The sequence below is a fragment of the Prorops nasuta genome, unplaced genomic scaffold, assembly GCF_024137725.1.
Source record: "Prorops nasuta isolate Cenicafe-Biocafe unplaced genomic scaffold, Cenicafe_Pnas_1.2 PNAS00001, whole genome shotgun sequence".
NCBI lineage: Eukaryota > Metazoa > Arthropoda > Insecta > Hymenoptera > Bethylidae > Prorops > Prorops nasuta.
In genome coordinates, this window is record NW_027116798.1 from 10,494,451 (window position 1) to 10,507,903 (window position 13,453).

The following is a 13,453-nucleotide window of genomic DNA, read 5'->3' on the forward strand; positions in this document are numbered from 1 at the left end:
TCCATTCCCCTATCTCCGCCTAGCAAAATAGAGTATACAGTGAAGGATCCTAAAATGCGGTTCCTAAACGCATCAAGGGACGCCATTTCTGCCGGTCATTGTACACTGTGTGAAAGCGTTGGTTTATAGCTTTCAAAATAATTTACTGGTAATTTTGTATTGATAACGTGTAAATTATCACAAATTATGCCTAGAAATTTGTGCTGTGTTAAGAATTGTAAAAATTCACCACACAATAGCACATATAAGTTTTTTAAGTTTCCTAAAGGAGATTCCAAGATTCATCAAAGAGAAGCATGGATTCGCTCAATAAAAAGAATAAACAGTGATGGAACTCTTTGGCAACCAAAAGCATGGGACTATATATGTAGCCAACATTTTGTGAATAATATTAAGTCAAATGATCGATTGAATCCAAGCTATGCACCAAGACTTTTTCCATCTGTCTAAAGGATCAAAAACTTTGATGCTAAAATAACATCAGATAGGCACAGACGTTTTATCGCAAGAAATTTAAAAAAAATAAGTCCTCAAAGTAGAGGCTTTGATAATAATACTACCATGTGTGCTGACAATAATCATCAATTATCACAAATGATACTTGATGAAGAACATAATGTAACTAGAGATCAAGCATGTCAAGTTAATACAATTTCTGATTATAATTATAAACTCGACAATTTATATAATATAATTGTATGTAATATCTTCAAAAATAATGACTCAGCTGTACAGACAGATTTATACGACGGAAATATAAATCTACTGAACTGCCATGTGAAGCAGAAAATTAAGTTAAAACATAAGAAAGTTGGTACAGATAAGACATATGTGGATAAAATAGTTGGACCAAATATTAATTTTGAGGAATCATCACATTATATTTTAAACCAGGATATGAGACGGAAATTTGAAGGTTATAAGTCTATTAAAAGTGATGAGCAAATTCTTGGTTTGGCTGGTGTAACAAGGAATGTGTTTAACTATTTGTTAAAACATTTGAATAACTCTACAAACTGGAATATCCCAAAATATGATAGACTTCTTATAACTTTGGTAAAATTGAAAACAGGATTGAGTTTTTCATCGATAGCTCTTTTGTTTGATATACATAGGACAACAGCTTCAAAAGTATTTAGCTCTACGTTACAAAATCTGGTATGTGCGACTAAAGAAAATATATTTTGGCCAGCAAAACATACAATTCAAAAGACGATGCCTGAATGTTTCAAACCACACCATAGCAATGTTCGTGTAATAATTGATTGCACTGAATTTAAAACAGAAACTCCAAATAGTGTTGATAATAGAGTATTTTTTTATTCACACTATAAAAAGGGATATACTATCAAAATTTTAATAGGCATTACTCCTTGTGGATTTATATCCTTTAAGTCAAAAGCTGCAGGTGGAAGAAAAAGTGACGCACAAATAACTATAGAATCTGGTCTAATTGACTTACTAGAAGAAGGGGATATAGTATTAGCAGATAAAGGATTTCCAGAAATTAGAACAAGTATTAATGAAAGCAAAAAAAGTATTACGGTACAGATGCCACCATTTCTAAGAAAAAATTCTGAATTCACAAAAGAAGAAGCTGAAGAAACATACAAGATAGCTAAAGTTCGTATTCATGTAGAAAGAATAATGCAAAGGCTTCGTATTTATAAGATTTTAGATAAAATACCTGTAACATTATTCAAATATATAGATGATATTATTCATATATGCTGCGTGCTTGTAAATTGACAACCTCCAATACTGAAGGAGGAAGCTGAGGACGAACAGTAACTATATGTAAGTGCCGAATGATGGAATAAATAAATTGATTGAAAATAATTATTGTGTAATCATTTATTATTACATTTGTGATAAATGCAGTCTGATAACAATAATATAGTTTAAAAAGTTTATAACAAGTATATAATAGTAACATGTTAGTTATTCTGAATTTTATTCGCTTTCACATTATTATTTATATCTTCAACTGTAAACAATCGTTTTTCTTTATAAAATATAGCTGGTAATAAATGCTTAAAGTAAAATTGTTCAGCTAAAACAATAACTTCTTCTAAAAATGTTTCATTACGATAAACTGTAGTATAAAAACTATCATTTGGAAACGGAGAATATATACAGGGTGTAACGAAACGACCGCCTTTTCTCGTGACTGGAGGTTCGGGGTGACAAACTGAGTGCACGTGTAAAATTTCGTTCGAATCGTTCAAGAGGTTTAAAAGTTATTTCTATTTAAAAATCACCCTTTTTCAGTCCTTTTCGAACGACTTTAACTGCATAATGGAAAGTGGAGAAAGTGAAAAACAATTGATGAGCACCCAGCTAGAATGTAAAAATTATCGATCGCGTGCGGTAATACTTTTGCTATTTAATTCTTTAATCTGGCTATTAGATTAATTTTAAAAATAACAAAATCCTTTATATTACAATTCCAATTCAATTCAGTACAAGCATCATTGACTGATTTGATGGAAAGAGCGAGTTGACGCAATGTAAAGGAAAGTATCAAAAGCTAAGATATCGCGCGAGCGCAATGATAACTTAATAGACAATGCATGAGGGCATTCTCTTTCTACTAACGAAGCTAAAGGGAATGATTCAAAATCAATACATTGATGAAGGAGAAAACTAAACTCACCCATTAAATGTTCTGCAAGTTCCTTTAAATCGAAGTTTTTGAAAAAGCTTCAAACTGGCTCCTCGATGATTTCCAGAAAGCACACTATCACTGATTTTGCATTTAAACACTTGTGAATTTAAACAAATTAGGTATTAACCTATACGTTTCTTCAAAACACTGGAGAATTTGACACTTTTGAACTGTTTGAAGTAGGGTGATTAAGAGTGGTCGAAACGAATTATTGATTATTCTATCTCTCTGTGTCTCTCTTTTCAGCCTACTTCAAACAGTTCAAAAAGTGTCAAATTAACCGGTGTTTGAAGAAACGTAGGTTAACACCTAATTTGCTTAAATTCGCGAGTTCTTAAATGCAAAATCAATGAAAGTGTGCATTCTGGAAATCATCAAGGAGCCAGTTTGAAGCTTTTTCAAAAACTTCGATTTAAAGGAACTTGCAGAACATTTAATGGGTGAGTTTAGTTTTCTCCTTCATCAATGTATTGATTTTGAATCATTCCCTTTAGCTTCGTTTGTAGAAAGAAAATGCCTTGATGTGTTTCCTATTAAATTATCAGTGCAGTCGCGTGACATCTTAGTTTTTGATACTTTCCTTTTCATTCTATCTTCTCCCTCTTTCCATCAATTCAGTCAATGATACTTGTATTGAATTGATTTGGAATTGTAATGAAAAGGATTTTGCTATTTTTAAAATTAATCTAATAGCCAAATTAATGAAATAAATAGCAAATGTATTATCGCGCGCGATCGATAATTTTTACATTCTAGTGGGGTGTTCGTCAATTGTTTTTTCACTTTCTCCATTTTATTATGCACAGTTAAAGTCGTTCGAAAAGGACCGAAAAAGGGTGAGTTTTAAATGGAAATAACTTTTAAACCCCTTGAACGCTTCGAACAAAATTTTACACGTGCATTTGGATGGTCACCCCGAACCTCCAGTTACGAGAAAAGGCGGTCGTTTCGTTACACCCTGTATATAAATCACAAGCACTTAACCCAGTAATGTACATTTGACATTGAATTTGAGTATAGTAAACGTAAGTTTTTTTAAGTTGAAACCTATTATTTCGAAAGACTAGATAGTTTACGTTACTTATAGATTTTACAGTATCAATTACAGCACAGTTAGCACAGCTGCTTGGACATTTAATTTCTACAAGCTTAGTTATACATTGATCTTCAAGAACAACACCATCTACACTTGTACACAGCCACGGTTGGTTATTATCAACTAAAAGTCCTATTTGTTTCACTTCAACATTATATGTTTTTTCATACTCACATCTAGCTACAGGCTCATTTGTAATTCCATACTTCGTTGAAGCACAGTCTATTTTTCTTGGATACATCATATCATTCACTAATGATGCTATTGCTTTTTTTTTCTACACTTAATGGAATGAATATTTGTGCTACTAGAAACTCTAATTTTTCTAGCTTCAAACCATTTATTACTCTTACTTTGTTTCATTGTATCACAAGCTAAATTAAGAATATCAGCCCTTATCATGACAATATTTTGGCAATAATATTCTTCATAGTCTTTGTCAACACCAGAACTGCTATATATTTTAAAATCTTCTTTAAATAAATAAAAGTTTTCAATAATGGCTTCACAATCCTTCCTTTTATCTTTTTCTAAATTTTCTTTTGTTTCTTTTATTGCATTCAGTAAATCTTGTTCATGGTTGTCATTTGCTGTTACTGCCATTTGCATTAATATTCTTTTGTAAGCTGAAGATTCTTTTAAATCACCCAATGATGTTTCAATAGAATTAATATTAGGTTTGTCATCAGGTGGATACATTTCAAAAATGTATTTTCCTTTTGCATACATTTCTTTAGCCATTCTGCTGACTGGTGGTGCACCTCATTGTTGCTCTGAAGTAGTTTTTAATAAACTTTGTTCATTATTAATATAGTCAATAAGTGCTGCAATATGCTTACAGCGACCACTCTTGTTATACACACAATTACATGAAACAGCAGTAATATGAAGTGAAGCATCTGTCTAAAAATATCATGTTAATATAATTATAATATCCAACATCAAATATACTTACATTCAAATAGTTGCTAATTACTTACTATTAATTTTGTCACATATGGAGTTAAATTTACAGATGTTTGTCTTATAACTCTTCCTTCAATATGATAAAATGTGCTATTTTGTTGAAAATATTCCTTAACGTCAATTATATGTTTTGCCTTATTTAAAAGTTTACCCTTTGAAATTGTTTGTGGTTGGAAATTTATATTGTAGGATACTTTTTGAAAACCAGTTTTTATAATAACTTCCATCGTGTTTATTTCAATTAATATTATTATACATGTAAGCAACTGCTCAAGAAGTGGAGTAGGATTTTAGTTAGATATCAACACTTGTAAGATGTAGTATAAATAACTGTAATATTAACAATATGTACAAATTAGTGAAGCTAAAAATATTACAGTAAACGTAATAAACTTAAGACTAACCTGAATCTATACAATTGCCGATAGCAAACCTTTATGTATATCAGTTTCGAGTATCTCACTTATTATGATCCTAACGGCTCGGAGTCTACTTCTATACTATCCCTCACTCACATGTCAATAAGTGACAATGCCGAGCTTGATAAACCACAAGCTTACATCCCCCCTTTTCAAGTCGAAAAGTGTACTCCATCGGAGTAAGGAACAAGCTTACTAGCATGAAAAATGTTTGACTCATTTTTTCTAATTCTTCTATCTAATAAAAACATTACATCAGAAATTTTCTCTTTAATTTTAAAGGGACCTACTCTAATTGAATCTATTTTATCTTTATTCAATTTATTTGTGCTTTGTACATAAACCAAATCTCCTACCTTATAATCTATTTGTTTTACCTTCTTATCATAATATTCCTTATTCTGATTATGAATTTCTTTTGATTTCCTAAAGGCTATTTCTCTATTGTCTTCCAAATTTGTCAAATTATTGTCATTTAATTCGTTAGGTAAAAAAGAGTTGTTCAATCCTGTCAGCAAATAGTTAGGAGTAAATTTAGTTGAACTGTGAATTGTATTGTTATAATTCTTTACACATTCCTCTGCTACTTGAGGCCATGATTTATTTTTGTTCTCGTAAATTTTACATCGTATTCTGTTGATTAGAGTCTGATTTGTCCTTTCATTTAATCCATTAGAAAACGCACAATCCACTGCTGTAAAAACCAATGCTATCTTCTTTTTATTTAAATATTGTTTAAACTGTGCTGAATTTATACCAGGATATTGATCTGTTAACACTAATTTTATATTTTCATCATTTTCTACTTTCTTAATTAAATTTATGAAGTCCTTTGCAACTTTGGTTTTTGAAGTTATTATGTACGCAAATCTTGTAAAATGATCCACCGCCAAATGTAGATACTTTTTTTGTTTACTTCTATTACCTTTAAAACCTCCTATTGTATCTATGGACACTATTTCAAGCGGTTCCTTTGCTGGACCAAGTTGAGACAAAGGTGCTTTAAAATAACCTATTCTTGATTTATTTTTAATGCAAGTTTCACAAGATCTACAAGTCAATCTTATGTGCTTATACATATTTTTAAAATAAAATGTTTTTCCAAAGGTTAAAATTAACTGTTTTGTGCCTATATGACCCTGGTCAATATGTACAATGACCGGCAGAAATGGCGTCCCTTGATGCGTTTAGGAACCGCATTTTAGGATCCTTCACTGTATACTCTATTCTGCTAGGCGGAGATAGGGGAATGGAACGCGATAACTATAGTAGTTAGTTTATCTCGCTCTAAATGCGTGAGTGCGAGAGAGAGAGAGCTTTATACGTCATAGCAGGGCAAGCCAGGCGTTCCGAGGCTTATTTCTATCTGTGCCATTGCCTATGGCTATCTCTCTCGCTCGGTAAGAATCATTCGTCCGTCCTTGTTTAGGTCAGTTCTACGCCAATGGATACTCTCTAAAGAAGATTTTCTCAGGCGACACCATTGAAGACTGCGATTACAGCAGGGATTTTAAAATACTGTGCACCTGTCACTGTCAAACGTTAGTATGAAAGATTATTGTCGCTTACAGCGTTTGGTGCAATTAACATTATAAGTCTGGATTATTATGTGATATTCTGTAATGCACATATATATATACATATGTTAATTTACTTTTAATTTTTTAAATCAATAAGTTATTGGCATTATAGAAGAAACTCATTTAAATATAAGAATATACTGGTTTCCACTTATGTAACTTTTCTTGTAAATATAACATAATTTTAATTAATAAAATTCACTCGTTTATTAATCAGACTAAGAAGAGTTATTTCTTTTAAATTTTAACATGTATAGAATAATATCCTAAACGCGCACACTTAACTAATTATTATTAGAGAAATATTTTTATAATCGTTACACATTGATAATAATATATCTCAATATCCTTCAGTTTAAAATATCATTTACATTGAAGAAATCTTGATCAATGGTCATGAAGAGTTCGTGGCTCAGTGGCTAGGTCGCTTGCCTCGAAGATTAGTTAGAGCGCTTTTGTCGGTGGTTCGAATCCCGCGGGAGATATTTTTTTTTTCGTTTTAAAAGCATTACTATCTTTTTGTTTGTTAATTATTTTGAAGCTTTGCTACTGCTTCCAAACATATTTTGAAAAGTTTATTTTGCCCTGAAAAGGGCAGTTAGTCAGACACGGCTAGAGCTTCCTAATTTTTGTCAAAATTGTATGTCCTACGTAACGTCAGTTCGTCTAGTAGTCAGTCCAATATCCGCGCCGGTCAATAACTTGATTGAATCGATTTGGAATCGATTCAATTAAGTTTTCAAGAAACTGTGGTTCATGCCGTAGGCCTTCCCACACAGCTCTTGCATTCTCAAGCACTGCTGCTTTCGTCCTCTCCCTTGGCGCGACCCATTTTTTGGTCATTCTCGCCCAAACGTTTTCTATAATATTTAAATCCGGACTCTTGGCCGGCCACTGGACCAGTTGGATTTCCGGATGATCCCCTAACCAATCACGAGTGGCGTGTGAAGTGTGAACTGCAGAATTATCCTGCACTACACGGATTATTGGCATATCTTCGGCAGAATACACAGCACGAACACTTGGAAGAAGCACCTCTTCAAGGATCGTAATGTAGTCTGCAGAAGACATCTTAGGAGGAACCTCAACCAATTCACCTATCGTGCCTCCTGACACCCACCCCCAAACGCCACACGTGATTCGTCCAGAGCGATCACTCTGAACGACGTATTCGGGGTTCATCCGAGAATCGCTGAGCCTCCAGACGTGAAGAAAACGTCGGTCAACGGATGATACAAAAACCTTTTCATCGGTCCAGATCACCGTTTCCCACGTTTCACGACTGATCGCTAAATTTTCTAATGCAAACGCGACTCTTTGTTCTCGGTGCTGAGGATTAAGAGTAATCTTGCGGGCTGGACGATAGCAATTAATGCCGGCCGCGTTAAGTCGCCGCCTACCCGATCGTTCGGATAAAGGAAATCCCGTCTCAACAATTCCGTCAACTACGTTCCCGAAGGGGTCTCGCGAAATGTAGTCCACTAGGAGTTGGTCCTCTACCGGTTGTGAACCAGCAGGTCTATGATTATTTGCACGGTGATCACGCAATGCGTTACCACCGCCGCGCTGAAAAGCGGTATTCCACCGTCGAACGGTTTTCACCGAAACACCTGTAAGCGCTGCAATTTCTAAATTAGATTTTCCAACCTCCCAAAGGCCTACAATTCGCCCCCTCAACCAAACTTCGATATTCGGTGCCATTATACGCGAAAACTACTAGCGATGCACGAGCTCTAACCACCTAGACTGCAATGATACAGTTTATCAAAAAGAAACAAGCTATTCAGTGGTTTGTTTACATGCACTTCCGATCAAAACAAATGCCGAAGAAGCGAGCTCCTGCTCATATGGATTAGATTACAAAAAAAGCATAAATATAACATTGTATATTTTAAGGTTTGCAAAAATATTTTTGGAGGCAGTAGCAATGCTTCCAAATAATTAACAAAAAGAAAAGATAATAATGCTTTTAAAACGAAAAAAAAAATATCTCCCGCGGGATTCGAACCACCGACAAAAGCGCTCTAACTAATCTTCGAGGCAAGCGACCTAGCCACTGAGCCACGAACTCTTCATGACCATTGATCAAGATTTCTTCAATGTAAATGATATTTTAAACTGAAGGATATTGAGATATATTATTATCAATGTGTAACGATTATAAAAATATTTCTCTAATAATAATTAGTTAAGTGTGCGCGTTTAGGATATTATTCTATACATGTTAAAATTTAAAAGAAATAACTCTTCTTAGTCTGATTAATAAACGAGTGAATTTTATTAATTAAAATTATGTTATATTTACAAGAAAAGTTACATAAGTGGAAACCAGTATATTCTTATATTTAAATGAGTTTCTTCTATAATGCCAATAACTTATTGATTTAAAAAATTAAAAGTAAATTAACATATGTATATATATATGTGCATTACAGAATATCACATAATAATCCAGACTTATAATGTTAATTGCACCAAACGCTGTAAGCGACAATAATCTTTCATACTGACGTTTGACAGTGACAGGTGCAAAGTATTTTAAAATCCCCGCTGTAATCGCAGTCTTCAATGGTGTCGCCTGAGAAAATCTTCTTTAGAGAGTATCCATTGGCGTAGAACTGACCTAAACAAGGACGGACGAATGATTCTTACCGAGCGAGAGAGATAGCCATAGGCAATGGCACAGATAGAAATAAGCCTCGGGACGCCTGGCTTGCCCTGCTATGCCGTATAAAGCTCTCTCTCTCGCACTCACGCATTTAGAGCGAGATAAACTAACTACTATAGTTATCGCGTTCCATTCCCCTATCTCCGCCTAGCAGAATAGAGTATACAGTGAAGGATCCTAAAATGCGGTTCCTAAACGCATCAAGGGACGCCATTTCTGCCGGTCATTGTACAATGACCGCCAGAAATGGCGTCTTTGATGCGTTTAGGAACCGCATCCCAGGCTGATGGTAATGTGCAAGTTGGTAGATCTGATAGTATAGAATTTAGTTATTTTCCTTCCCCCCTCCTATCTATTTGACAGGAAATTGGTGGGCTAGTGGAAATAAATTACACTAGCTTCTTCCGACAGAGCTGGAATAGCATAAGTCCGTCCTTCTCTAAATGTATTGGTAGAAGAGAGAGGCTCTTATGTGAACTTCTACCAGAATCCAGGCGTCTCAAATTCAACGGGTAGGATTGTCGTTCTCTGTCTAACCTATAGAGAACTCATTGTGTCACTCTTCCAACAGATTTCTACGCCAATGTGCCGATTTCCCAAATAATAGTAGTGTGATACCAATGGAGTCTGAACCTATCTATGCCAGTAAATTAAGAGTGTAGTGGTGAGAGCGGACCTTTAATCAAATGCATGTAGTGTTTATTATTTTGATATCTAATAAATTTATGTGGAATAATTTAGCGATATTCAAGTAATAAATAAATTTGTAGTTTGTTATATAAAAGAAATACATAACTTTGTAATTGCTATTTTAAAATTATTATTCATTTTGTATACTTGAAGGTGAATGATGTAACTTAAATATAATACAAAAAAATTTTATGGTAATAATAATTTAACTTTATTTATACCATACCAATGCTGATAAAATAAAACATATAAAGTTATACGATACAATTTTTGTACTCAATATAGTATACAAATTATCATAAAATAAGATTTTGTAATAACGTTGAATAATCTTTATTTATCCAGGCTTGATAATGTAAAAAGTAATAAGTTAGGTATTTCATTATAATATATAAACCCAATCAAGGCAGGAGAGATATATATAATAGTTATCAAGCGAATATTTCAAATGTTAATGCTGCTATTAATTTTTCCAATGCAACAATAAGGCAGCGTTAATACATGATGGTATATAAACATATAATCCAGATGATTCCTGTGTTTAAGAGATTAATATGTTTGCATTATTAGATAAGTATAAAAATATTGATTATATATAATTTAAGCAAATGTGATGCTTTGCTTTTTCTCTCATATTTTATAGATGTATTTTGAAAGAAGTAAAATTCAGCCTGTGAAAGATACTGAATAAAACAGAATAAACAATTTATAAGAAATATGAAAGACTGAGCAAAAGAAAAAAATTGTATTATTAAATATTGTGAAGAAGACAATTTACAAACTTTTTACTATTTGCAGGTTGAAGAATCTGAAGAAAATATACAAAATGAAGAGCAGATGATGCAACAAGGAGTTAATATTTCCATACTCTGCTTGGAACACAGAATCACCTAGAAGGAATGAGATAGCATTAATATAAAAGTTTGTAATTAAAACATTACTCAATTAAGAAACTATATACTTACCACTAAACTAATGCCATAATGCTAATACTTATTTTGCATTTACTAATTAGATCCTGTAAAACATGGAAAATTTGGAGTATTCAAACATGGAAGCTTATCAAAGAAGATAAAATATATGATAATCGTTATCTGATTATCAGTTAGAAACTGTTTGTTTCATGAATTTGAATGTCTTCATAAGAATTCAATAAGTTTTTCTCCTCATCTCAGGACACATCAAGTGCTCACTATTTCTTTTTCTGCTTATTACCATGACTTTTCCAGTTGACCTGCAAGAATTAAGCTACATAAAATACAAAAATAATTTGTAATTAATGTATGAATATTGTTTAAAGGACACTATGCTCACCACTATATAGTGATAAATCATAAAGCCTCATATTTGGTTCTCTGGTTTACTTAGAAACAGAAAAATATGGAAAATTTGCAGTATTCGAGCATGCCAGCTTTTCAAGAAAAATGAAAGTAGTAAAAGCTATTTATCCATCAAGAAAATTGCTTAATTCATGATTTTGAATACCCTTTTAAAAAAGACAACAGCTTCTCTCTACTCAGCTTCAATCACTGCTATATATGTTCAACAACACTTTTCCTGCTTATTATCATGAATTTTATAAATAACCTGCAGGAATTATGTAAAATAATACAAAAGTAATCAGCAATGAAGTCATATATATAATTATTCAAAGACACTATGCTCACCATTATGGTATTAAATGTGAAAACTCATTTCTCCATTTTCGTTGCGTGTTTAGGTTGCACATAAAATTAGGTTTCAAATGCAATACTCAAGCACGCCTGCACTTTTAACGGGATCCCTCACGCATGCTTTACCGACAGTACACGTCAATAAACAATTCGTTTAATAAAAGTCAAATGCGAAGCAAATTGCAAAAACGGGCTTCTTTATGACAAGGTGCCAATTCTAACGGATCAATCGAGCTTAAAAAAACTCAAATCGGATGAAGAATAACGCTGTACCACTGTCCCGCGTTATTGAAGTGGAACTAACCAAAACTAACCTCTCTTCGAGAACACGGCACAATGCTACAGCGTTATTTTTCAACTAATTTGAGTGTTTTTAAGTGCGTTTAACTCGTTAGGACTGGCACATTGTCCAACAAACGCCCGATTTTTCAATTTGCTTCGCATTTGAATGTTATTAAACTAATTGTTTATTCACTTTAACTGTCGATAAAGTAGGCGTGGGGGATCCCGTTAAGGTTTATGGAGAAGCATAAAGAAATTGGTCCACTAACGGTAGGCTGCAGCTTTATGTTCCAATTTTAATAGAAGGGCCAAAACATGCACTCTTCAGCTCTAGTCATGTAAAATTGTCACCAATTCTTAACCATGCACATATATTTAACATGAATCTTATCACCTGCAACAAATTATCAATATTAAGTAAAAGTAATTTGTGAGTAAGGTATTCTTTAAAAGACACTACGCTTACCACTATTTTATCAAAAGCTTAAAACTCTTTTCTTCTCCTTTGAATATCTAGGCCCAGTTGTCTTGTATAATTTGCAATTTGATATTGAAGTGCGTCTGCACTTTCAGTGTTTATGGAGAAGCTAAGAGAAATAGGTCCATCGACGGTAGGCTGCAGTTTATGTTCAAATTTGGCTAGAAGGCCAACAAAATGCACTCTTCATCTCTATAGTCATTTGAAATTGTCACCAAATCCTAACCATGCACGTATTTAGCATCAATATCATCATATCACCTGCAGCAAATTATCAATATTAAATAAAAGTAATTTGTATACGTAAGGTATTCCTTAAAACAGGGCTCGGAAATTTCTGCACATTTCAGTTTTTTACTATAGCCACTAATAGGAAATCCCTGTTAGTGACTATAGTAAATAGTTGAAATGTGCAAATAATTCCGAGCCCTATCTTAAAAGACACTATACTTGCCTCTATGTATTATATAAATATTAAATGTTATATTTATTTATTTTGTATATCTAGGCCTAGTAATTGAAAGCATTGGTATTATTTGCAAATGAAGTGAATTTTTCAATGAATTACAAAATACGCTATAAATAAGAAATCCAGCCCAACATGCAGTTTTCGTAACAACGTAGCAAGATCGAAATTTATAATGCAACATAATTATTCCTAAATTAAACAAGTTATATTGTATTTATAAATTAAATAAATTTAGAAGGTCCAATAATTGAATAAATATGATTGATTACTTGCGTATCGGCTTAATAATCCGTCCAAAACCCATTTCTTTCGATTACTTGATTCAGCCGGTTGGGAATCGACTCAACCAAGTTTTTCAGAAAATCAGGTTCGTTACGAAGACCTTCCCACACACCTCGCGCGTTTTCCAGAACCGCCATTCTGGTTCTCTCTCTCGGTGGGACCCACAAATTAGTCATACGAGC

General features: G+C 33.2%; 1 protein-coding gene and 1 long non-coding RNA gene across 2 annotated transcripts; one reads left to right on the forward strand and one right to left on the reverse strand.

Moving 5' to 3' along the window:
• Positions 1-561: 561 nt before the first annotated feature.
• LOC136786032 (uncharacterized) lies at positions 562-1,749 on the forward strand. The gene has a single exon (XM_066747490.1). The coding sequence runs from the start codon at positions 562-564 to the stop codon at positions 1,747-1,749; it is 1,188 nt and encodes a 395-aa protein (XP_066603587.1).
• Positions 1,750-10,431: 8,682 nt separating this feature from the next.
• Positions 10,432-11,529, reverse strand: LOC136776672 (uncharacterized). Its single transcript, XR_010823120.1, has 3 exons — positions 11,053-11,529; positions 10,870-10,977; positions 10,432-10,622 (listed from the first exon to the last, which is right to left on the reverse strand). It is a non-coding gene; the product is annotated as an uncharacterized lncRNA (long non-coding RNA).
• Positions 11,530-13,453: the final 1,924 nt, after the last annotated feature.